At 41.4% G+C, this 25,669-nt stretch overlaps 3 protein-coding genes across 3 annotated transcripts; all 3 read left to right on the top strand.

Annotated features, from left to right (window-relative positions):
- The first annotated feature begins 221 nt into the window (after positions 1-221).
- On the top strand, positions 222-4,228 carry LOC104443333 (rho GTPase-activating protein 3). Its single transcript, XM_010056671.3, has 5 exons — positions 222-1,055; positions 1,976-2,096; positions 2,203-2,322; positions 2,909-3,139; positions 3,316-4,228. Exons 1-5 carry the CDS (start codon positions 580-582, stop codon positions 3,850-3,852), a joined length of 1,485 nt encoding a protein of 494 aa, XP_010054973.2. The 5' UTR covers positions 222-579; the 3' UTR covers positions 3,853-4,228.
- Positions 4,229-9,296: 5,068 nt separating this feature from the next.
- On the top strand, positions 9,297-11,344 carry LOC104443332 (transcription factor MYC2). Its single transcript, XM_010056670.3, has one exon. The coding sequence runs from the start codon at positions 9,534-9,536 to the stop codon at positions 11,019-11,021; it is 1,488 nt and encodes a 495-aa protein (XP_010054972.1). The 5' UTR covers positions 9,297-9,533; the 3' UTR covers positions 11,022-11,344.
- Positions 11,345-19,056: 7,712 nt separating this feature from the next.
- Positions 19,057-24,066, top strand: LOC104443331 (probable protein S-acyltransferase 12). Its single transcript, XM_010056669.3, is given in 8 exon segments — positions 19,057-19,645; positions 20,102-20,345; positions 20,605-20,696; positions 21,225-21,351; positions 21,461-21,546; positions 22,296-22,361; positions 22,908-22,919; positions 22,921-24,066. Coding segments are annotated over 8 exon segments (921 nt in total). The 5' UTR covers positions 19,057-19,456; the 3' UTR covers positions 23,026-24,066.
- The last annotated feature ends 1,603 nt before the right edge of the window (positions 24,067-25,669 follow it).

Below are 25,669 nucleotides of genomic sequence, written 5' to 3'. Positions count from 1 at the left end.
TATTTTGTTCCCTCACTTCCATGGAGGCTGCTTGCCTGGCTCTGGCTCCAAGTCCTTGTCATGGAGCCTTGTCATTCACGAGAAGAGCTTCTCACCCTTCCCTTCTCTCATTCACAGCCTCGCATCACCAAAAACTGGACCAAAAGAAAATGACAAAGTAAAAACAATCCACATGCGCCCCGCTTTAATATTATACGAAACAAAAAGATGTTGCCACAGCATAATAGCATTACCACTACCACCCTCCCTAATCTATTGCTTTGCTTCCAAATTCAAGACTGCCTTTTCTTGCGGTGCATAGTTTGTATGATTCAACCTCTTCGCCACCAAATCCACCCTATTTCTTGCTTCTCTTTCCCTTTCCCTCAACTCTAATCCACCCCCTATCCGTCTCTTTTGTTGCTCCCTTCTTTCTCTCTCTGCTCTCTGCTCTCTGCTCTCTGCACTTTCTTATCCCCCCCCCCCGTATTCTTCTTCTCTTTTTCCGGATCTCTCAATCAGAATCCCGAGAGCCTTCCCTTCCTTCCACGTTCGGATCCTTCTTTTCTTGACCCCCGGGAAAGAGGAGAGACTCAGGGGATGACGAGGCTCTTTCGATCCAGGTCTTGTGGACTCCCCGGCACGACAGAGTTCAACAGGGCTCAGCCGAGACCCCTCTTCCGCACTTCTGCCAACGACTGCATCGACGTGGTAGAGTACGACGAGGAAGAAGAAGAGGAGGAGGAGGAGGAGGAGGAGGAGGAGGAGGAGGAGGAGGAGGAAGAAGAGGAAGGGGAAGCGGAGAAGGAAAACGAATACATGGAGAAGAATGGAGGCGGAGGAGGAAGAAAGTGGGAGAGGCAGCAGCAGATGCCGATACTGGACATTCTGGTTGGGGTGTTGAGGAAGTCGCTGGTGACATGCAGCGTGGAGAGAGACGACCTCTCCTCCACTGACATCAGCTGGCCTACCGAGGTCCGCCATGTCTCCCACGTCACCTTTGACCGCTTCAATGGCTTCCTCGGCCTCCCCACCGAGCTTCAGCCCCACCTCCCTCCCAAGGTCCCCAGTGCCAGGTTCGTTTCTCACTGAGCGTCTGCTTTAGTTGGCTCGTGGAAAGTTCTTGATTGATGTTCATATTATTGACAGTCTCATCCCTGCATTCCTTTGCCCGTTCTCGTTCCGCGCGTTTTGAATGAAACGCAGCATGCCGTGTTAAGTGGAAGATGCTGCTGTGTTTCTGTCAATCAGATTAGATGAACACCACGAGAGCGAGCCAGTGCACGATCCACTTTCATTAATGGGATTATCCGTTGCTCTGAATCTCGATGACGACATTATACTAATTTTCTCAGCTCAAAATAGCTTGGTGACTGGTTTTATTTGTACAAGTAGAACCCTTTCTAGCTAGTGTGCTTCGTGAAATTCAGAGCAGGGTATTTCTACCTTCGATGCTGAAGTTCATTCTAACCTTTTTATCAGTTTGATTAATGGGAGATTGACATCGAATGCAGCCAAAGATTAAATTCTTCATCCCCCGTGAAGACTCTTCATCTATAGGATTTTGTGCAATTGATCCCATATTGGTTGAAATTACATTTCGTTGGATGAAGATGCGAAAATTCACTAAATCCACTCGAAGACTAGAACAGATACATAGTCTAATTAAATTTTTGCCTCACGTGTTTGGCATGCAGAGCTATATATGCCTGGGTTGGCTTCTAATTGCTAGGTATATCAATAGTTCTTCTGCAGTTCTTTTTTCAGGGAGATTCATTGACAATTTGTGACACTTATCCTCAACTAGCTAGAATCGCTCATCAGCTGAACATGATGTTTGATGATAGAAAATTCTGAAATTCAGCTTTGTATGGTGTCCAGTTTGGATTTAATGCTTCTCCAATTGATAGGGTGTACTCTGTAGTCTTTGCTTCAATTAACTCACCCAACCAATGTTGATATTCTGAAAACTACCCTGTGATACTTGTCTTTTCAGTGCCAGCGTGTTCGGAGTTTCTGCCAAGTCAATGCAGTGTTCATATGATGAGAGAGGGAACAGCGTACCGACAATTCTTTTAATGATGCAAAAGCGACTATATGCGGCAGGAGGGTTGAAAGTATGGCCTTCTTACTACTCTGAATGAAATTATTGCTAAATTTGTAGTAGGAACTTCTTTTTTCCTGCGACTTTGACATTCTAACCGGTGCCCATCTTCATTGAAGGCAGAAGGAATATTCAGAATAAATGCGGAGAATAGCCAAGAAGAGTATGTAAGGGAACAGCTCAACAAAGGTGCTGTGCCTCATGGAATTGATGTTCACTGTTTGGCTGGTTTGATTAAGGTAAGCAAGAGGCTGTCAACTCACAAAAAGTTCCGCTGTTAGAATTTACTTGCACTCTTTTGATTCTTTGGACCGTTTCTGTTATTATTTTCTTGATACATGGGGTTGAATATATGACCTTGATTCAGCTAGCCACTTGATTTCCATGCCTTCCGAGTCAGCGGTGAATGAACTGATTCTGAATCTTAATTCTGCTCTCATTTTGGCGGTGCAAGTTGATCTCATTTTCTGCCGGCTGTGTTTTTTTATGTATGTTTTTCCTCATCTGTAGGCATCAACTACTTTTAGAAGTAAATGGCCTGTGTTCATTTGTCGTAGTTGAACAAACATCCTTTTTGGCTGCACAACTTAGACTAGACTTGCTTCCCCTAAAGTCCGTACTTTTACTGTGGGTTACACTTTCAAAGGCAGTGGATCTGAGGCTTCTTAGAAGGAATATGTCTCTAGAGCGAATCTATTAGAAAGGCACAATATGATGGATAGATGAGACCACTTAGCTGAATAAAGTTCTTGGAATGTATCTAGAGGAAACTTCTGTGTATGTTTATTGACCAAGTTTAGTCACCGGGAGTGCCATTCAATGCAGGCATGGCTCAGAGAGCTTCCCACAGGGGTTCTTGATTCTCTCACACCGGAACAAGTTATGCACTGTAACTCAGAAGAAGAGTGTAGTCAGCTAGTAAAATTACTCCCTCCAACAGAAGCAGCCCTGCTTGACTGGGCCATCAACTTGATGGCCGACGTGGTGCAGCATGAGACACACAACAAGATGAACGCGCGGAATATTGCCATGGTTTTTGCACCCAATATGACTCAGGTGATTGAGATGCTTATTATTATTATTATAATTTTCCATGCCTTGGATGGAGGATTAGTCTATTACTTGGGGACTATGCAATTGGACACTATGTAGCTTTCAGTTACCAAAAGATCCAAGCTTTACCTCTTGTCATCCAACGGCATCTCATTCTCTGTCTTGTCTACCTGTTGCAGATGGCCGATCCCTTGACTGCGTTGATTCATGCGGTGCAAGTAATGAACTTCCTCAAGACACTCATCTTAAAGACACTCAGAGAGAGGGAAGAAACAGTTCGTGACGTCAGGTTGCCTCTGTCGCCCTTGAATTGTCCGAGCAATGAAATCATGGACCATCCTGCAATGATCTCCGACAGACACAGATCTCATGATCAAACTCCGGGTGCTCGTTTAGTCAAGGGGCCAGCGGCAATGAATCGCTTGGATGGGGGCACTTTGGAAGAGTTGGAAACAACAACAAAGAAGGGATCTCTGGGATGCCAAATGAGAAGCGTCGAAGAGGAGGAGGAATCGTTGTCATCAAGTAGCGGCTCCGTGGCTATGTTGGAGGCTGGAGACATAGAAGATGGGAGCGGGGACTGGCTTAGTTTGAGAAAAGGAGTGAGGAAGTTGTGCAGGCATCCGGTGTTCCAGTTGAGCAAGCCGGCGAAGAAGACAAGAAGTTATGGGACTGTAAATAGTAGAGGAGGTGGTGAAGGAGAAACTTGGGCATGAGATGTAAGCGTTGGTACGTGTGTCAGTACATTGCCGTTTGTATTGAGTAAGTGATACGAGTAGCTAAAGATAGACGACATGGGAATGCAGTAATTAAATGAGCTGTGTGTAAACATTTGTGTGCCCCTGTATGGTATGGATGTGAGAAGTGGGGATATAGAGCCTCAAATTGTGAGGGATCCCATACCATGTCTGAAAGGCTAAATGGGATGGGATGGCTGTGACTTTATGACCGGTGAGGCCAGGGAAGTCCATCAAATTGGCCAGACTGGATGGGGTCCAAATATACGAGGCTGCCCTTCAGTGGGATGGCCCATGATGGGATGGTCTTTAATGTTCACTACTGGGATCGGATTCTCAAATCATCCTTTTACTCTGTCCTGCTCTTGTAGGAGTTAAAAGAGAGGGAGAAGGGTCTATTAGTTCTTGGACCACGAGAAACCAAGGGCCGTTGGATTAAGGCGTGACTGCGAGAGAAACTTGAGAGTTCTAATGCCGAATGACTCAGCAAGTCGCTAATTGCTCTACGACTTTTAGGCAATTGAGATGGGAAACGCCTCCGTAATTTCTGAAGTCGCCACTTTAAACGAGATTCACGTGGGATTTGGATGGGGGTGGTACGACTCCATTGAAGCTTTTGTCCCTCTCTCTCTCTCTCTCTCTCTCGCTTTCTCGAGCCTTTAATACGCAAGCTGTCAACATTATTGGGTTCCTCCAAGAGAGCAGAGAACGAACGGATGAGCTGCACACGTAGCACATCACGTCGTTTCCAACGTTGTCCTGCTTTTTCTTATATTCCCAAACCGTGAAAGTTTTAACATCAAAAAAGAAAAAAAGAAAAAACGGTGAACGTTTGGCCGAGCTTAAAGAAAAACATATAAAGAACAAACTATGCGGTTGAAGTGGGTCTAGATTTCTAGCGGATTCTAGCGCGTGGAATTGATGAATCCACATAGAGCACGAGGCTAATGCAGGAGGCCTCGTCCTTTTGAAAGGCCCTAGGGCGCAGGTGGGGCCGGTGGCATTTTCCTCCACAAAGTCCAAAAGCTCCCCCACGAGAGAGAGAGAGAGAGAGAGACGGTCGAGTTGACATCTTGTCATAAATAAAACTTTCAAGTTGCATAAATTATATTATATTATATGGCATTATTGAAGGTGAAACATAAGCGGAAGGAACGGGGGATGGTGACCCCATATTATACACAAATGTTCAGACGCATTCACAGAGGAACACGGTGCCATTGCAATTTGCACCCGTCTGATCCGGGATGCCCTTCCAGTTCCACTAGAGGCTCTTTCCACTCTTTTAACAGCTAAACTAAACACGACGTATAGTCCACTCGTCCACCAACCAAATCTCATGCAGTGGAGTGTTTGTGAAAAAAGCCGGACAATATTCAAATTCGGGTGAGTTTATAGTCTTTAGAGTTGTTTGCCCAGTGAAAGACTATAAAGGTACTGTACCTCCATAGGACTATAGCCTCACACAATTCACCATGTTCAATTTGATAGAAATTAACGGCGGGCATCCCGACGCTATTACTTTAGTAATTTATCCGTACTAATTTATTCATCGAACTATTACTTTTGGAAATCTATTTTTCCATTGTCAATTATGCTACCTTGGCCTAACCCACCGCTACTTTAGAACATCCACGTTGCTTTCAAAATTTAAAACACAATGCAAACCCTACACACGTTTAGTTCACGTTGTATTAGGTTTCGAACATTAAAAACTTTATCCTTTTCATATTACGGTCGGTTCTCATCTCACCAACTTTGCCAAAGTTATTTTGTCGACCAATCTGTTCATCTTGATTATTAGTTTATTCATGACAAGGAATTAAGATGAATACGCATAGTAGGTTTAATTATCAACTATTAAACCAACATATAACCTCTCTCATTAGGCGAAAAAATTGCATTTCTTGGAAACGCAAGGGCATGTAATAACATCAATCTAGAAGATGACCAGAACAGGACAGTCTATGTATTTTCATTCTTTTTTACTTAGAAAAGCTGTAAAAGATATGTTTTTTTTAATTTTTTTTATTAGAGATGCAAGAAGTCGATGTAAAAAACATAAATAAACATGGGTAAAGTTGATCAAAAAAATTTGGTAATCGCTCTAATTGAGCCTGATAATACTAAAAAGAGTGAGCAAATTTAAAAAAGTTAGTTAGCATAGTCAATAAAAGTGGTAGCGCAATATACTATGCAATAGATTAATAAAAAACAAATAGAGCTGGTAAACAACTCAAACGAGTATTAGTAACACAAACCCAATCGGTAATGTAATTGAACACAATTATGTAAAACACACAAATAAAGGTTGATAATGTCATATAATGGTTCTTAGTAACACAAACCCAATTGGTAATGTAATTAAACAAAATTATGTAAATCACACAAATAAAGGTTGATAATGTCATATAATGGTTAGTAAATGTAAATATTGGTATGAACGGTAACTAAGATAGGTTTGAAGTCTTTTTCAATCATAGATAAGAGAAGTTAGAATTTTAAGCAAAACTAGATATCCATCGATAACTAACTTAAATAGAAGTTGGTAATACAAAATTAATTGGTAACTTAAATGAGGAAAAATCGATGATAACTCAAATTGATGTTGGTAATTTTAAAAAATAGTTGCTAAAATTTAAAAAGCAAGAAGATGAGGTAAAGAAAAATAAAGAAATGTAGATAATAAGCAATGCAAATGGAAGTTTCTAACCTAACATCAACTGGTAATATAATTGGAGAAAAGCAATTAACAACTAAAATACATTAATAATCTCATATAATAACAGCACGAGTTGGTGAAAATGGTAAATAAAATTTTATAAATGATAAGAGATTTTTTTTTCAAAAATAAGAAAAAAAAATGATAATTTAAACAAACCAAACAAATGTCATTGATTAGCTCAAATAAGAACCAGTTACGCAAAACTTATCAGTTACTTAATCAGATTAAAAGTCAGTGATAGCTCCAATAAAAGTCATTAGATTCTAAACAGAATTGCTAAATTTAAGGGTTTGATAAGTCAAACAAAGAAAAGTCAATAACTCTACCAAAGTGAAAAAAACCTAATAAAAGTTGAAACAATTGAATCGTTTTAGAGCATCATGGGAGGGAGAGAGAGAGAGAGAGATCTTGTACTTAATGTGTTATGTGAAGATCCAGCAATAGTTGCATGCATATGGGAGGCGGGGAGGGAGTGAGCGAGGGAGAGAGAGAGAGAAGTGACAAAAACCTAATAAAAGTTGAAACAATTGAATCATTTTAGAGCATCATCTTGTACTCCAGCAATAGTTGCATGCATATGTGAGAGAGAGAGAGAGAGAGATGATTTGATTAATTTCTCATTGAAGCACAAATTTTGGAATCATGTATAATCAAGATGTGAATGCCTTGTTGTTATTAAATGAAATTGCAAAGTAAGAGCGCATAATTTCTAATTTTTGTCCATTGAAGTTTCGTCTCCCTTCATCAAAAGAAGGAGCTCAATATAAATCAAACTTTAGATCTAAAGTGAAGTAAGAGGAAATGTTTGATGCTTTGCTTATGATTTAGGAGAAAATGAATTAATCCAAGATTAAGGAGAAAAAGAAAGATGGATTAGTATTTACATATATGAAAAGTCATAAGGAACTGTGAATAATTTTAGATTACCTTCTGAAAAATTGGTGAATTAATAGTAAATTTATGAATACATTACCTTTAGTCGACTCAATTGATGCAAAATTGCCATCACATTTGGATGGAAAATCATGTGAGAATTGCTACTTAGTCACTAAGAAAAGCTTTTTAGACAATTAATGAAATAGCATATAGAGAGTGTTTCTAAGAGATAATATCTCTTTTGCATTTTATCGTTTTGCATTTCTTTTGGTAGCCTATATATATTCATCTCGTCATAGTCCCCACTAATAAAATAATTTAGCTCGAGAGTCATTGCTTATCGATTGTAGAAATTTTAAAGTCCTTCGGGCATAGTAATTATGACAAAATGTGTGTGATTGCGACCGAAGAACGAATATTTCAGTGGACCACACTCATTTTAAACCGAGCCTCGCATTATTTATATTTTTCAACAAAAGCAAGATTTACGGTAATGATTAATTCACTAGTCTTATTCCAGCGCACCTTATACATATATATATATTTATATTTTTCAACAAAAGCAAGATTGACGGTTATGATTAATTCACTAATCTTATTCCAGTGCACCTTTTATATATATATGGGATTGCTATTAGACTTGACAAGGAAACTATAAATAAGATTAGATAAATTTCATGCATGTGATCAGTCAATTACACACTTTCAAGGTGTTATACTTAAACCACACAATGTTTTTTTCGATTTCACAGGGCATCTATTTTGTTGGATCGGCCGTGAGTTTTGGGGCGATGTGGGGCGCCTACTAAAGCTGATGTGACTCTTCTGTATCTTTTTCTGCAAAGCACCAAGTAGTGTTATACAAGCAAAGGTCTGGAAGTGCCCATTTGTTATTATAAAGGATGATCGCGATTTCTGATCCTCCCTTAGATATGGGCAACAATATTCAAAGACATATATTCCTAAGGCAGGACCACGCCTGATCATGGGGGCAGTCACTCTAGGGTTAATTTAAAATGCTGACATAGTAAGATGCCTTTTGCCCTTTGGCAAAGTTTCTAGTGTCACATGTTTTTCATTCTCCGATGTGCTGGAACCTGGAAATGATGAGCATCAAAGCTCAGGATATCTTTTTTTTTTTTTTTAGATTGAGACACCACCCACCACCTCCATTGATCACATCACCACCATTGCCTGTTGCTACCGGTCGATCTAGGTCGTCACTAGCAATTGCATTCGAGTCCTCGGCAATTGGATTTGATCATTGGAGACAGATTTGGGTTGTCGACACTTGCATTTGAGTTCTAAGGATTGGACTTAGATTGGACCCCTTAAGAGCATACTTAATTCGTTTCATTTATTGATCGGCGAGTTTCTCCTATGACAACATCTAGCGAAATCATTCAAACAAATTAACTTATGATGAAAATGAGTATCTATCTTATATATACAATATTTTTCTACAACCCTCTTTTTCGATGGCAGAGTTAAAGATTGTGGATACCATGCGGATATAGAACTAAAATACAAATGAAGCCATTGGCGAATGAAACGAAAGTCGTACGAGGAGAGGGAAGTGAGGGGCCTGTTTGGCCATTATTTCACGTGCCCGTTTAAGTTACAGTGTCCATCCTTATTTTATTCATTAATTTGACAGGCGGATAGATGAATGCACATTTGGAAATCCTTGACCCCACCACCATCCCCCCCCGCGACGCCCCAATTCCCACTTCTATCCCTCCCTCTCCTCTAGATGATGCATGTACGACGCCCTTTCTTTCTCTCTCTCTCTCTCTGTGACACTTTCCGTTCCCGGACACGTCACTTAAATAGAATAGCTAGCTTCACCTGTGCTCCTGAGTCGCAACAAGAATATATAACTTCCTCGCCATTTCTCGTAATTCGCTTATTTCTGGCAGGTGCCTTGCCTTGCCTCCATTGTACCGAAAAGAGAAACCCTCCCCCTCAGTCTCTCTCTATTTCTCTCTCTCTCCGAGCCCTCTTCCGGTGCGCCCCTCGAGACATCAAAGTCTCTGCTAAGGAGGGAGAGGTGGTTGTGATGGAAGAGCTGATAATCTCTCCCTCTTCATCTCCTTCCCTCGCATCCAAGTCCATGTCTCCCACGGCCACTCCCCCTCCCAGCCTCAGCCTCACCCTCCAGCAGAGGCTCCAGCTGATGGTGCAGAGCCAGCCCCAGTGGTGGGCTTACGCCATCTTCTGGCAACTCCTCAACCACGACGACGGTCGCCTCCTCCTCGCCTGGGGCGACGGCCACTTCCAAGGCTCCACCAAGCTCACTCTCGCCTCCCGTTCCGACCGCAGGAGGCTCCTCCAAGCCCTGCCTCGCGATCCCAGCAACAGCCGCCCAGATGCTGCTGCCGATGTCCCCCTCCCCGCCCCCGCCGGAGACGTGACCGATGCCGAGTGGTTCTACGTCATGTCCTTGACCCGCTCTTTCTCGGCGGGAGACGGTATTCCCGGGAAGGCCCTCAGCACGGGGTCCTTGGTCTGGCTGACCGGTGCTCGCGAGCTTGAGTCGTACAAGTGCGACCGGGCCAAGGAGGCCGAGCTCCATGGCATCCGCACCATGGTTTGCATCCCGACTGGTGATGGAGTCCTTGAATTGGGGTCTTGCGATGTGATCCCTGAAAACTGGGGCCTTGTTCAACGAGCCAAGTCTCTTTTCGGCTCCGATCTGCTCCTTCCCAAGCACCCGCCACCGCCACCACCTCCGTTCCAGCTCCACCATGACCATAGCGACATTTCTTTCGCTGACATTGGAATAATTGCGGGCGTTCAAGAGAATGATTTCGCTCCTCACGATGACCACGAGAAGAAGGTCAAGAAGAAGCAGCCGCTGGTGGAAGGAGCTGGCGGGAAGCCGGAGGCCCCGTTCGGTTGCTCCAGCTACCTGGTGGAGTCGGAACACTCCGATTCTGATAGTCCTTTCATGGCGGCGGTGATGACCGAGAAGAGGACCCCCAAGAAGAGAGGGAGGAAGCCAGGCCTCGGCCGCGACACGCCGCTGAACCACGTGGAAGCCGAACGGCAGCGCCGGGAGAAGCTGAACCACCGCTTCTATGCGCTGCGAGCGGTGGTCCCGAACGTGTCCAGGATGGACAAGGCGTCCCTGCTCTCCGACGCGGTGTCCTACATCAACGAGCTCAAGTCCAAGATCGGCGATCTGGAGTCCCAGTTGCAGAGAGAGTCCAAGAGGGTCAAACAGGAGGTCACCGACGCAACCGACAACCTGAGCACCACCACCTCCGTCGACCATAGTAGCCCATCCGGATGCGGCGGTTCTTTGCTCGAGGTGGAGGTTAAGATCGTGGGGTGCGACGCCATGATAAGGGTCCAGTCGGAGAATGCGAACTACCCATCGGCGAGGTTGATGGCAGCGATGCGGGACCTGGAGCTCCACATACACCACGCCAGCCTGTCGACGGTGAACGACCTCATGCTCCAAGACGTGGTGGTTAGTGTTCCGGAGGGGCTCAAAGGGGAGGAAGATCTCAGAGCTGCGCTTCTTCGGGCACTGGAACAATGACGGTCGGAGAAATTGCCGGGGGAGAGAGAGAGAGAGTACGTACTGTTTCTCAGCGTGTCCGCCCCAAGAGAACCCCGTTCAATTAATCGTTGTGCCTATATCCCGTGGTATTTCCAATATGCTGGGTAATGGGTGTGTACTTAATGTGATGTGCGTAGCTGTAGTTGGATAAGAAGGGATGATCAGCAGCTAGGTTTTGTGCATTTATATCTTCTTTAGTTTCTTCTTTCAATTTTTTTTTCTTTCCCCTCTTTTGTTCCCCGTCCTTCTTTTCCTGAGGAGGAAACTCTGTTATTAAAAATAATATCAGCTCTTTGACCAGAGGCGCTGAAAAGAAAAGCTTCTCCTCTTTTATTAGGAGCACGATCTATCATGGATTGGTCGAGAAAGTATTGCCCAAGCATCTCCCTGATATCATAAGTAATTCCACGAACGAACGAACGAACTCACGTTTGTTTTGTTTAGCGATGCTTGTGTCGATTAATGGCTCTGGGACCGACTCCTCTTGTCCTTCTTCCAAAGCATGAGCATGGGCGTAGGGATTCGCGCTCAAAACATCTTTTTAGTTGATTTCGACAGTGTAACGCGTTAACAGCAACATGAGCATCCGAAGAACCATATTGAATTTCAGCCGTCTGAGCGAGGTCATCAAATTATTTGCATATTATACAGTATCTGGAATCGTTTAGGCGGTCATGCACGCCTGCTGCTTTGCACGGATCCAGTTTTGGCAAACATCGGCTCCATCACAACTCTTGAGTTCTCGTGAACCTCAGATGCTTAGGCGGGGATGATGCACCCGAATCGAGCTCAAGAATGACATCCATGGACGAGGGGCAGGAAGCAAAGAGACAAAGGACAAAGGTGGACGTGGACTGGAGGTGAAAAAGGTGGAGCAAGATGAAGAGAGCCTCATTTTTCGCATGGCCGAAAATATCCGATCATGTCCACCCTCCTTTATGTGGAGGAAACAGGAAAATGCGTCGCATACGAGATTGGACGCGTTCGTGCAGTCCGCTTTCTGGCTTGCCCCACCACCTCCACCCACCAACAACTTTCGCACCTGTAACATGTGCTTCGCGTTAAATTTAAGGTTTCCATGAAGTCCTAGGAAGTAAAAACGTATTAAAGCATGACACTTGGTGTTGGAGAAATATGACTTCAAATGAATAAAGCAATCAAGTCAAATTTTGAGGCCTGATATCACTTTCTTTAAGGGTTTAATTATTCCACAAAGTTGCTCATGGTCAGTATAAACCGCGGGCGCACAAAGTGTGTCTAATAATCGCGTAATTATTCATGCACCCGTATGCAAATATGATGGGGTCTAACCTACGCCTAATCTTTTTTTTTAGGTACATAAAAGAAGTCTTACACTTATTAACTGGCCCACCTTCTCCCACTTTTCCTATGTGAGACAAGAAAATACACAATTTCAACTACCCAATCGATTATACAACCGCCATCTTCGCTGTCCTTCCGAGTGATTGAAGGACTTAACTTTGCCATGGAGAAGCATGACATGAAAGTAGGGTTTTGTTGATGATTGATGGACAGCAAGTGTTACAATCTTCTTTTATACTGTTTGCAAAGTATACGACAAGTAGGTGGAGGCCGGAGGACGATTTGTCAAATGGAGCAATAAGTTCAAAAGCATAGTAAATGAGGAATTGAAAAGGCACCAAAAGTGGAGTTCAGATCGCAGGAGTCACATGGGAAAACAACATTTTTGGAGTTTGATTCTGCAATTGAGAAATGATGATAGTTTCCATTTTCGGTTGAGCAACAACCGAAGATGGAAACTAAAAATCATGAGGAATGATTTCGAATATGCTTTTGTGAACACACACATCTTCAGAGTGTTGGCATGTTGATGTAAATATTTGATTTATAAACCTAATTTGCTGGTCTTTATGAATTTAAGAGATCTAGCATATAGTATTTTTGTTTTTTAAGGATTCCCCCAATTTGAAGTTGATATTTGTCTTCTAAATTAAGTGCCAGGTAGCATATTCAACTGATTAGAATAAGGACACTATATTTTTAATGAAATATCTAAGAAATCACAAGAACCTATATGAAAAGCACATTTGATCATGAGTAATAATTTTTCAAAATTCAAAATTATGGGAAATTAAAAGTCTATTGAATTTAGAGCTCATCAATTTTTTTTATATAGAAATGGTTCCAGAAAATAATTAAATTTAAAATCGGATAAAAGACAATGAATTCATATAAGAAAGATTTGGTTAGCCATTTTCCGGTTCGCTTAAGTAATGTGATTTGCAACTATGAGACCGCTATAAGTATAGATCGAAGATTTCACCACATTCCCGCATCTGCACACAACCTACTTTAAAGTGAGATCAATGCTCAGAAAAAGACGAGTCAAATCATAATTCGCTCTTTTTAAATACTATTTTTTATTGTTTATAAATCTTTCGGTCTGATGGTTTTAATTATTAATGTGATGGGCCTAAGTTGGCCCGTCCGCCCATGTTGGGCCTAAAAGCCCGGCCCGCAAGATAAGGGCCCATGGAGGAATAGCTACGATGTGAAATGTTGCGTTATTTAGATATGAGGGGTTATGACTTTTGGAGGGAACGTATTATGTTGAAGAGTTACGTCTCTTGGAGGAGACGTATTTAAGAGAGAAAATAAAAGAAAGGAAAGTACATTTTCAATGTATGTCAATCTCTCTCTCCCTCAATAGAAGAAAAACAGAAAGAAACAATACGCTCTGTTTTTTCTCCCCCTAATAGCAATAGCACGCTCCTTGGTAGAACGGAATTAGAATTTCTTCATCGATCTTCATCATTGGTGTTTAATCTGTGGATAATAAGGTACGCTCGATTCCGTGGTGTGTCTTTGATCGGTGATACATATTCTTCTTGGACTCGTCTTCCGCATCGTTTTAGGAGCTCGATTTAGTGTCGAATCCGGTTTTAGGCAATCAGTAATTCCCCAACACGGTCAATCAAAACCTAACCCCATGGACAAGACCATATAAGTTTAAAAAATAGGAATTGACGAGAAGAATTAGATAGAATACGACAATCATTAGGTTCAGTACTGTCTTTAATCCTCTAGGTTCAGTGTTTGTACAATTTGATGCTCTAAGTTTCTTGTTGTTCAGTTAAGTCCTTTAATTTTCTTAATTTATTCAATTTGATCTTTTAAGTTCTATTTTTATAAAATCAAATCATCTAACTTTCTCAACTTGTGTAATTAAATGATTCAAGCAATCACTCTCACTTAATCTCTCGATTGATTAATAATATGAAAATTTCTTCATGACACTCACACGAGAATATCACGTGTGACATGTGATCTTTTATTAAATCTATTATTATTGTTATTAAGCATGCAGAAGCACAAAAATCGTATCAGACGAAAAACCTAAATTTGGCAAGTCATATGCATTTTTCCATTATCTTTCCTCTTTCAAGTATTAATACAAGTAACCAACCAAGAAAAAAGAAGAAGAAGTAAAATACAAGTTAAAGAAAGAAACATAATACAACGCATTAATTCTGAAAAGCAACCCTACTTATTGACATGCCATTATTGCCGACGAAACCAAGAAGACCACTGAAGCCCCTAAGTAATCTAACTAGTTCGCAATTGATATTAAAGTACCAGGTAATAAATTAATGAGAGACCCACCACCGTATCTATATGCCAATCCATACAACAAAACTACACTTAGTATAAACCATAGCTGATTCATGTCCCAACACATATGATATTCGCAATCAAAATCAGAGGATATTCGAACGATAGTGGTGGAAGGTGATCCATCCTACAAATTTGAAAAATGAGGGATGAGCTAAAGCTCAACAAATAAAATCCCTAATTTTAAGGCAGGAAATCATCGGCGTGTTTGGTAACGTTTACGTTCAAAAATTGCTCCAGAGGAACAGAAATAAAAAAAAAAGTGTTTACATTCCGGGAACAATTTTTGACCGAAACACGCGTTTGGTAAACTTTGTTCAGAGAATAAAAAATGAATAGAAACACATTTGGGAGATTTTATATTTTTTTGTTTCTTTTAATTTTTAATATTTTTATTTTATTTTTCATTTTTCCTTTCTTTTTTCTTTTTTTTTTTCTTCTTTTGGCCGGCCTCCGGCGACCGGCCCGACGGGGGCCGACAGCCTCGCCCGGACGCGGCGAGGCTCGCCAGCCTTGCCTTGACCCAGGGCGAGCTTGAGCGTCGCCGGCCCGGCGAGGCTTGGCCTCGCCGGATCCGGGTGAGCTCGAGCTCGCCCGGCCAAGCGAGGCCGAGCCTCGCCGGCGGGGGCAAGGCCGAGCTCGCCTAGCCAAGGCGAGGCCGAGCCTCGCTGGGGGGCCGGCGACGCTCCGGCAAGGTCGCCGAACCTCGGCGGCGTCGCCGGCCCTCGACGGTCGGTCGCCGCCATGGCCGAGGCGGCGGCCAAAGAAAAAAAGAAGAAGAAGAAGAAGAAAAATTGTTTCTTCAAGTGTTTTTGAAGTAAAAACAACTTTTTTGTTTATCATTTTCCGTTCTTTTTTTTTTGTTCCTAACAAACAAACAGATTTTGAACAAAAACGCAAACAAACGCGTTTCTGTTGTTTTTTTGTTCCCCGGAACAAAAAAACAAAAAATCTGTTCATAAACAGATTCCAGAAATAAAAACATGCAGGCCCCATATCACCGCTTGATGTGGTATCCACAAAACAATGCTAAAATCAAGACGAGTATAAAATAGCTATTAGAGGCAATTGAACGGATAAACACTATTTTTCCAATTGTGATAGGCTAGTGAAAATTGATGAAAAATGTTGCATAGGATTATTTGCTTCATTGCAAGAGCTCGGTATTACAAATTTTGATGCATAGCTATCACCAATTAGTTTGTTGATAGACACATGTGAATATGTATATATGCATATATTCATTATTGGCAATATTATCTCATTCCGAACACTCCCCGGACATCTTGACGCATGGGGTGTAATAACTTTGGAACATTTCAAACACTCTTGGGGCATTCGACTCGTGAGGCATATCAACTTTTGAGGCATCCTAATACATAGGGCATCATCGCCACCAATATATGGGTGACGACAATCTAACATAATATTTTCCATATATACTCATATAGTAGCAGTGCACATGATAAAATAATTATATTGCCAGAATTTCCTCCTGACATAATATCTTTCACAAAAAGTTGTTCTTCGATTTTTAAATAAAGGGAACATGTTTTGTTTTGGACAGGAAATATCCATGTAAACCAAGGAATCAACAATTTTACTTTGAGCTGAATTGTACAAACATAAATTGTATCATAATTTAATCAACAAGGCTTTGAAAATAAAATAATTACAAGTATAAACAAACTATGCTAGAATTTAATTGATGACAAAACCCATAAACACTATGATGTCCTGCTAGAATTTAATCGATAGCGTAACATCCATGATAAAGATACATATTGGAATTTAATCGATGATGCGAACCCGAATACTATAATTAGGGAAATTTAAAGTACAATGCAAGAAAGCTTAAAGATAACATTTTGTTTGATTTTGCCAGGGGCTTCTCTGATAGACGAATGGTGGTATTTCTAATAGTTTTGAAGTAATGGCCTTCTAACGCCAACAAATGCATTTCCTCAAGTAACTTATGTTGATTGCCTCAGTATTCCTATATCTCTACGGTCTCGCACCTATCTTCTCAAACAGTTGCCCTTGCCGTATGTGAACTGCTCAATGATCTTCTTTCCTGTAACGATGGTTGTGCCACAATCCTGCTTTCAAGTGATAACTATTTCCCTAAAAAAAGTATGCCCTTAACCTTAATTGTCTTGTCAATTTTAAGTTTCAAAATGGCATTTTAATGTCCCTCTAATGATCATTCATCGCTGATGCTCATCTTAGCGTCTACCAATGATCCATCATCGTATTTTGATAACTGGATATGTGGCATTGATGAATACTAATGTCAATTAACACATGTTGATCTCTATGTTTGTCGATAAGATGGCATATGCGCACTGACACTCATATGCCATGCACGTGATTGTCCATACCCATATACTATTCACACATTTATTCTCATTCCCGTGCTAGGTATGTATTTATCGATGATCAGATTATTTTTGGTGCCAACAATTATAATCATATGATCTCCTTGCATTAACAATTAAATCAACACTTATTTTCAAGAATCTACATCTGGTACGCAACATCTTTTTATGCAAATCATTTCCAAAATACAATGACCTTGCCCTTTCAATTTATCACATATGCAGGTAATGATGATGACATGTTTATCTCTTTTCATTTCTCATGTAACCAATATAATTTAATTAAGGGTTAGTAAATTCAAAACAAAGTTGACAAATTATAAAATCAATAACACCCAATCCACGATGTAACAATCCATAATTAGAAATTGATTTAAAAATTAAACTAATACAAAAATTATTGAAAAGGATTGCATGAAGGAAAATGTTTTCTTTACTAAGCGATGGAAAATATTTTCTACTTTATTTTTAAGTTTAAGCTAAATATTGAAAAATATTATCATTTTCCTGGAAAATGTCTTTTTGGAATACGTTTTCCAGAAAATGCCACATAATCTGCAAAATGAATGGAGCTTTAGTATTAAAAAAACATTTCTTAAATGTTGTGTCAAGACTGGCATTTAAGTAAGCTAACAAAAACTTTGGCATTAAGATAAGTATTGTAGGAAACTTTTTCTATTTTAAGTGTCCTTATGCCTCTAAAATTCCTTTTATTTAGTATGAGAATAAGAGTGAGAGCTAGCAACCGTTACTTATAATGCGTTTGGTTTAGTTTTTCCAATGGATCTTAATCCCTTAGAAAAAGTTAAAGCATCGGACTATTTTTTTTTTTGGACCACCTTGAAGAAATGTCAATATTGACAAAGTTGAAAGTTTAAGACGGGTGACAACTTGTTTTGGGTTTTTAACAATTTTTAGATGGCAAGTCTTAGGGCTAGTGCCATTTCCTTTTTTTTTTCCCCTCCAAAATTGCCCTTACTAATATTATCATCTTTCAGTCTTGCCCTCATAAGTTTATTGTTTTTTTTTTTTTTTTGGTGACCTAGAAACCTCATACAGCAAGCACCTGACGAGTAAACCTAGGGGACACGTAAGCGGGAGGACCCACCACTCTCGATGTCTCACCTGCGACCGTGAGGGGATTTGAACTCCTCCCATTCGTGAGGGGGAGAGAGCCCAAACCATCGCGGCCACCAAAGCTTCTAACGTTGGGAATATGGGTCATTGATGAAACTTTGTGGAGAGTTGTGTTACCTTGCCGCCCTCGCTTAAATTTGTCCTATTGTGATGTATTAGTCAAGGCTTGCCAAGGTTGTACAATCTCAGCATGGTGTTACTTGAGGTCGCATGACCCTAACATCACCACACCTAGGTTGTGCGACTTGGACGCTCTCGCATTGGTTTGCAATGGCCTTTTGCTCTAGTTAATGTCGGTCTTATCACTTAGGACAATTGCTATTCACTTAAGTAATTTTTAATTAAAATTAACGAAAAAGACTATATTGACAAATTATCAAAATATTTATAATTAAATTAGCAAAATTAAAAATTTTATGATTGAATTAATTGTCATATAATAAATGTGATATCTTTTGGATGATTGTGTCCTTATCTATATGATGTGGATGTGTTCGGTAAGAGGAGAGTCTTCAAAAAACTTATTTGAGACAGATGAATCCATGATATTCAATTTTATCTCCAAATAAAATGAATCTATTGTAAGTTAATGTTCTTGATTTACAATTTTACGACCAGTGTCATGGACGCAACTTCAAACAAAGAATTAAAAATAAGTCCAACATCGAAAAAGAGCAGAGAAACGGTTTTAAAGATCACGAATTTTTTTCAAAAAGTTAAGGTATAAAGCCTAAAGGAAGTGCGTACTAAGAAGACCAGTTGAGAAGTCGAGCAATAACTAGACGACAACAGTAAATTCCATTAAAGTGAGGCAAAGATGCCAAAAAGAAGAATGTCAAATTCAGAAATTCGATTTGTCGAGTGGAGTGGAGTGGTGTGATGAATTGCAGAGGGACAAGACATGGAAGCAAACAGTAAAATTAAGATCTGGAGTGATATTAACGCCTTTAGAGCTAAGAGCCCCAGAGATCGTCATCGTCGTCATCGATTGGGGAGGAAGTTGCGGAGAGATTACAATAATAATAATAAATAAATAAATAAAAAAAAGGGTCTGGGTTTGGGAGGTTCGAGCTTCGAGCTTCTCCGACTGGGTGTTGGTGGCGAATGTGAATCGGGAATCGGGAATCGGGAAAGGGGAAAGCTCTGGCTCGCGATATCTGGAAACGGCTGTTCCCTGCCCGGGCCAGCAGCAGGTTCGCGCTCCCTCCGCCGCCGTCTCCGACTGGATGCGGATGCGGCAATGCGATGGACATCAACCTTTTCAAGCTCTGCTCCGGCCTCAAGTTCCTGGGCTACCTGATGATCCTCCTCGTCCTCGCCATCGTCGCCGTCTCCTACTACGCCGTCGTCGTCCTCACCTGGGCTCCCCGCCTCCTCCGCGGCGGTCTCTCTTCCTTCCTCGCCTTCCTCGTCGTCCTCCTCTTCCACCTCCTGGTAAACCCCCTTTTCCCTCCCCCCCTCTTGCTTATATTCGTTTCCTCCATTCCCCGGATAGTGCGTGTCGGAACGACGGTCGAGGTTGCTCGCCAATTTAAGCTTGTCGGGGCAGCGCCCACGGTTGGACATGTTCTCGGTTAATTCATTGTGGGAGCATCTCGCCTTAAAGTATGAGCTGGGTGCTGCGATTGCTTGAAATGTGAAGTGAAGCGCCTCTTCACGCCACTGAAGGTGCTTGTTATTATCGGACGCAACGAATAAGGGACAGAAAGAAGGGAACCCCAGTTGCCCAGAACAGTGAATTTCGGTGGAGAAGTCTCCTTTTCTTACCTTGCGACGAGCGATTTTGTTTGGGCTCCTGTTATTGCCATTTGATAAGCATAGGCTGTAGACAAGGTACGATGCGGTAGGGTCGCTCAGTTTGCTTGATGAGTCGGCCATTTGTTTTTGCAGCTCCTTCTGTTATCATGGAGCTATTTTATGGTGGTTTTGAGGGATCCCGGTTCAGTCCCCGAGAATTGGAGGCCAGTACGAGATGAAGAGAATTTCGAAGGTGATGCTTCTTATTTACCACATGAGGCCTCGGGGTCAGGCTCTACCTGGCCTTCCTCAAATGGATCGGAAGGAAGACCACCTTCGGGATTCTGCGTTCGTTGTCAAAATGGAAAGCCACCTCGATGTCACCATTGCTCTATTTGTGAGTGTTTCACCCTTGGTCATCTTGATCTTCAACATCGGTTGCCCTTTATTTTTGCTTTTTATGGGTTTAGGAACTTTTGGGAGTTAAGGGTCAGTTAAAAGTTGAATGCTGCTGTTGCTAGATGTATTCAAGCAATTCCATAATATCTCTTCCTGTCTCCAGAATGCCGTGCATTATGATGGTGCTTGTGGGTTGCCTCCATCTTGCCCGAGGCACTTTTCAACGTCTTAAGTAACTTGCCTCCATTCTTCTGCAGGCCAGAGATGCGTTCTTAAGATGGATCACCACTGTGTTTGGGTTGTCAATTGCGTTGGTGCATGCAACTACAAGTTCTTTCTTCTGTTCCTGGTATTTCTGTTTTTCTTTCAATGCTAAAATTGGAGTTAGATGATAGTTGCTACTTCATGTATAAAAGGTTGTCAGCAGAACCTTATGCTTTTTAATCACGTCTTTGTCTGGACTCACTGAACATTCGGGCAGCGGGTAGGATTTGCGCTTTAGATGGTTGTGGCGGTGAAGTCATTGTGATATATTTTATATTCGAAAATATTATGGTTATTCAAATAATTCAGGGCGATAAACTTTCTGGAGGTTGAATTGCTGATCATACAGGGCATGTCATTTCTGGTCTATCTTGCTGGTAATAGTCTACTGCTGTGATCTTGGTGATTATTATCACTTATATATGTGAAGGATTCTTATAGAAGGCGAATATCTCTTTTTCATAAAACAAGCAGATGCTAGGAACAAGTAACCAAGACTGGTGGCTCTGTAAAATGTCTTCTGCATTCATGGAATTCTTCTATGATGTGCAATATTGTTCCTCTTTTCCATCATTGAGATTGGTATTTCATGACTTGAATTTGGCCTTGTCAGCTGTATACGTTCTTGGAGACAACGATGGATACTTTAGTACTGCTGCCAAGCTTCATCAACTTCTTTAGTGAAGCGAAGGATCATTCCAACTCTCCTGGCAAACTTGCTGTTATTTTCGTGGCATTTGGTAAGTGCTTTGTGTGCGAGATCAATTTGGTCTTCTGAATTTGTAGCTCATACTTGCGTACATCTTCTCAAGTTTGTATAACAATTACAGAGTTTGTATATTGATGCAGTTCTTAATCTAGCTTTTGCACTGAGTCTTCTTTGTTTCCTTGTTATGCACGGGTCTCTTGTCTTCAGCAACACCACTTCCATAGAGGTGAGGAAAAGTTATTGTCTTGCTCATATTTCCTTCTGGTTTATAATTGATTAGTTAAACTGAGTTATGCTTATATGTGATGTTTTCTGCATTAGCATATAAATTGAACTTATACAGATTGATAGTTGTGCTTGAAATTGTACTGGACCTTGAGCCACTTGGAAAATTACGCCTAATAGTTTTGGGTAAATGCATTTGTAATGTTTTATATTAACTTCATACTTAACTAGATGTATATCCTAGATGCAGGAATGTTAATTGGTCTACTTTTAGTGCAAATAACTGGGGGATTAATAGGTTGCCACCAAGGGGGCTCACCTGTGAGTTGTTTGTGATCAACATTATATCAAGAATTAATGAATTTGCAAAATCTGTAGCTTTGTGGGAAGGAACCAAAGTTAGGCAGATCCTGGAACTACGAAACAATGTGCCTAAAAGAATGTCGCTGTGTCTGAAGTTGTCATCACCTTTCCCCAGCATCTGAATATTTGAATTGAAGGTCAGCCGTTCCAACTTTAGAAAAAGGAAAGAGTACAGGACGGTGAAATATCAGAAACCTGATCAACACGATTGCTTAAAGGTTTGGATAATCATTTGGAGTACTATGAACAGTAAAATTTAGCAAAGCAAGAAATGAATCATTCACTTTATTATTTTGGCTGGAAGTCTGATACAAGAACAGTTAACCATGTTCACAATATTGATCTCTGCCAATGGGTGTGCATGATCCTCTGAAATTGACATTACAGGTTTATGAGAAGAAGAAAGGGGTCAGGTGGAAGTACGACTTGGGCAGGAGGAAGAATTTCGAACAGGTGATAGCACTTTACTCTGATCTTCTCTTGGCTAGTGATTGCAAGTTATCGCGTGCTATGTCTTATGATGCCAATTAACATACGCCTCTCACATTCACTGTGTTTCACTTTCATTCTACAATGGTGTTAACTGTTGGTCAGCAATGTTATCCATTGGTCATTATGAAATTTCCTTAAAATTGGAAAAGAGGTGTTGGATCCTCTCTTATGATGGCCAAAAAATGAAAATTAAAGGGAGGTAATCAACTAATTGGATTTCTCTGATATGACTCCTAGATATGTGATTATGAGGGTATCTTTCAAGGGTAGATGATAGAGTTTCCTTTCTTCCTGGGTGTCTTATGATAGAATGAAGTAACCTGTTAGATAAGAAGTTAAGGAAGTTGGCCCCTATGGAAATGTTCCTAAAAGTTCATTGATATGCTGTGTTCTAGGACGAGATATTTTCTTCTACCAGGATTCCTTAGCTTGCCTTGGCTGCAAATTATGTCTTAATCTTTTTGTTGAGTTCTCAGGCTCATACTTGTGATTTTTGTCTGTTTGAAGGTTTTTGGCATGAAAAAAAGCACTGTGGCTCTTTCCCTTACTTTCAGAGGAGGATTTAGGAAAAATACCAGCACTTCATGGCCTAGAATTTCCAACTCGCTCTGATGTTGAGGCGTAGAAGTCTGAATCAGTTTTGGGCATCATAGATGTTGCCCTTAAACAGCTAGAATGGAGCTGACAATCCTATCTTGTGAGTTGTTAGTTTGCCTGTACATTCTTTCTTTGAATATTGGTTCCATGATGCAAATTTATTCATTTGAGTGGATGATGCACTTGACCGTCAGGCTGTCAGCTAAAAAAAAGAAAAAGCGAGAAACTAATGGGAATTACTTACTGAAAGTAATGTTTTAGCCCACTTGATTCTGGTACCTTTGAATGCTGTAATTTATAATGCATTAGTTGTAGCTTGTCTTGATGTTAAGCGATCTTTTAGTCACATAAGGCAAGGGAGGAAGCAGTGAGACTTGAACCTCAATATTTTGGGAAAGGATCAGCCGTGAGTCAATCAGTGGTCTCAGCTTTGCCAGGATTGCACACAGCAGGACAGGCTAATGTCAGGATTCGAAGTTGGTATTTGCTGTGGGGCTTTAATATTCCAAGGGCAATATGGCTGTCCCATTGTTGAGAGTGATGTGCCCTTGAACTGGATTGATGTAGCAAGCCCAGGAGCTGCGGATGTAGTGGCAAAAATCAAATTTCCTGATTTCTATGTTAAGTTTGCAGTGACATCATTCTGGTGGATAAATATTCTGTGGAGAATACTTGAGGGTGACTGGTATTTTACATGGAGAATGGTTAAGTGAGGAAAATTTTTCCTTCAGTCGGTGACTCGTGAGGTCTTTACCAACTGAGCACAACTTTTACAGTTGGGTGAATTCAGAGCAGTCTTTTCTTTGCCCATTCTTCTCACTATTTTCTAATTGGATCAAGCTGGGAAGATTCACTTAAGGTGCCTGCAAATCATGGGTTACCAAAATCTTCTCTGGCCAGCCAGTTTTTTACCAGGGAGGCAAACATGTTGAATATGATCTTGTGCGTCATCTGTACAATAAGGATAGACAGCCATCTTATGTGTTTACGAACTCGACCTATTTATGTTGCATTCTCTTTGTATTAAGCAAGATGATCAGGGTCGATATGATAAAATGGTTTCTGGAAATTTTACTTCCCAAAGCATAACCCGGTCAGGATATTTTAACCCTATTTAGCTGCCAATTCTCATTGCCAGTGTTTCCTGCATTAGGACTTTGATACATGTACCTTTGTCTCCTTTGATTGATAATTCTCGTGCTCCTTGTTGGAATTTAATGAGGCGCACTGTCGAAAAAACAAAAAGTGTTGGAATTTAATGATTTTATGAATGATTATTGAACATAATCGACCAGTGTATCAGAGAAGTGAAAGCTGATGTGTCTCTTTTTCTTTTTCTTTTTCCTTTTATTTTTCTGGGAATTCGATCCGGATCTCATTATTGTTTGATATTTGATGATCTGAATAATAAAATCAGAAGGCGGAGTTATGGCGAGAAGCCACGCGGGCTTCTAGGAAACAATAATATAAAGACTTGGGTGATAACTGGGGATCTTTTATCGGTATGGCCGGTGGGTATCCCCAGAAAACCTTGGTTACATAAAACCCGAACTGGGGAAGGCTCAATATGCATCATGTCCAGCTAGATGAAGAATAAAACCTGGCTTCCTCTTTTCTTCTTCCTTTGTTATATCTAACAGAAAAGTGCTCAAGTTGAGGGGGAGGCTTTACTTATTGCCTATGATGACCTAATGCCCCTAGTATTTTGTTTTCAAATGATGAAACTATGAAGGAGTAGAGCTGGTATATAGGGAGAATCGATTACAGTCCCGTATTGTACATACAGAGAGGTCATCAAACCATGCCTTCTCTAGGCTACACAACATACGCACAAGCATCGCTGGCTGTCCCAATTAAGCCGAATCACACTCATGAAAATTTATCCTCGGCAGGCTTCCGCATGATTTATGCTAGATTCACCCCGATCTGCGAGCCTTCATCTTCCTCCTATAGACCTTGCCGTTCTCAGTCAACATATTTTTCGCTGAGCGAGCCGGGAACAAGGCTTTCTCTCACCGGTGAAGACGTTAGAAAGAAAAGGGAGTCTGTAAGGGCCTGCTCGAACACTCTCAACACAAAGTGAAAGCCTTCAGCGGACTGGACGGCCAGCTGTATGTTGTTATCGAGCGCAAGCAGGGGTTGATCCCCCTCCCGCGACTGCAACTTCAATGGAGGCATGTGGGGTCGGCACTAGTGAAGGGTGATGATCCTTGGAAGAGGAAGATGAACACAGGTCGGATATGACGAGGGAGAGCCAAGCAAACAGAGGAGTGAGGAAGAGGATGAGGCCAACGGGCACCATCCAGAGCTGACGGTTGCTTGGGTGGTACTGGTGCTCCCACCACCCCAGCATCAATCCTCCGGCCATGCTCACGGCAAAAGCCCACCCACATCCGCATCCAATCCACCGCCTCCCCTTCTTCCCAGCTTCTTCTTGACCAACAGTCTCGTTCGATGATCCCATGAGGTTGCGGCTTGTGCTACCTTCACCGCTAGCTCTTTTCCACTTCCTGACGATGAATACGAAGAGCGAAAAAGCCAATACGATGAAGAGAAGTATCGGGTTTGTTTGTGTTAAGATGGCTTTTTATATGTATTCTGGAGAGAGAGAGAGAGAGAGGATGCGGTTGTTTGCCAGTGCTATGCTAGGGATATAAGGGATGCAGTTGATG

The sequence above is a fragment of the Eucalyptus grandis genome, chromosome 5 (assembly GCF_016545825.1).
Source record: "Eucalyptus grandis isolate ANBG69807.140 chromosome 5, ASM1654582v1, whole genome shotgun sequence".
In the NCBI taxonomy this organism is placed as follows: domain Eukaryota; kingdom Viridiplantae; phylum Streptophyta; class Magnoliopsida; order Myrtales; family Myrtaceae; genus Eucalyptus; species Eucalyptus grandis.
The sequence above is the reverse complement of the archived record's forward strand: the minus strand, read 5'-3'. Positions and strand labels throughout refer to the sequence as shown.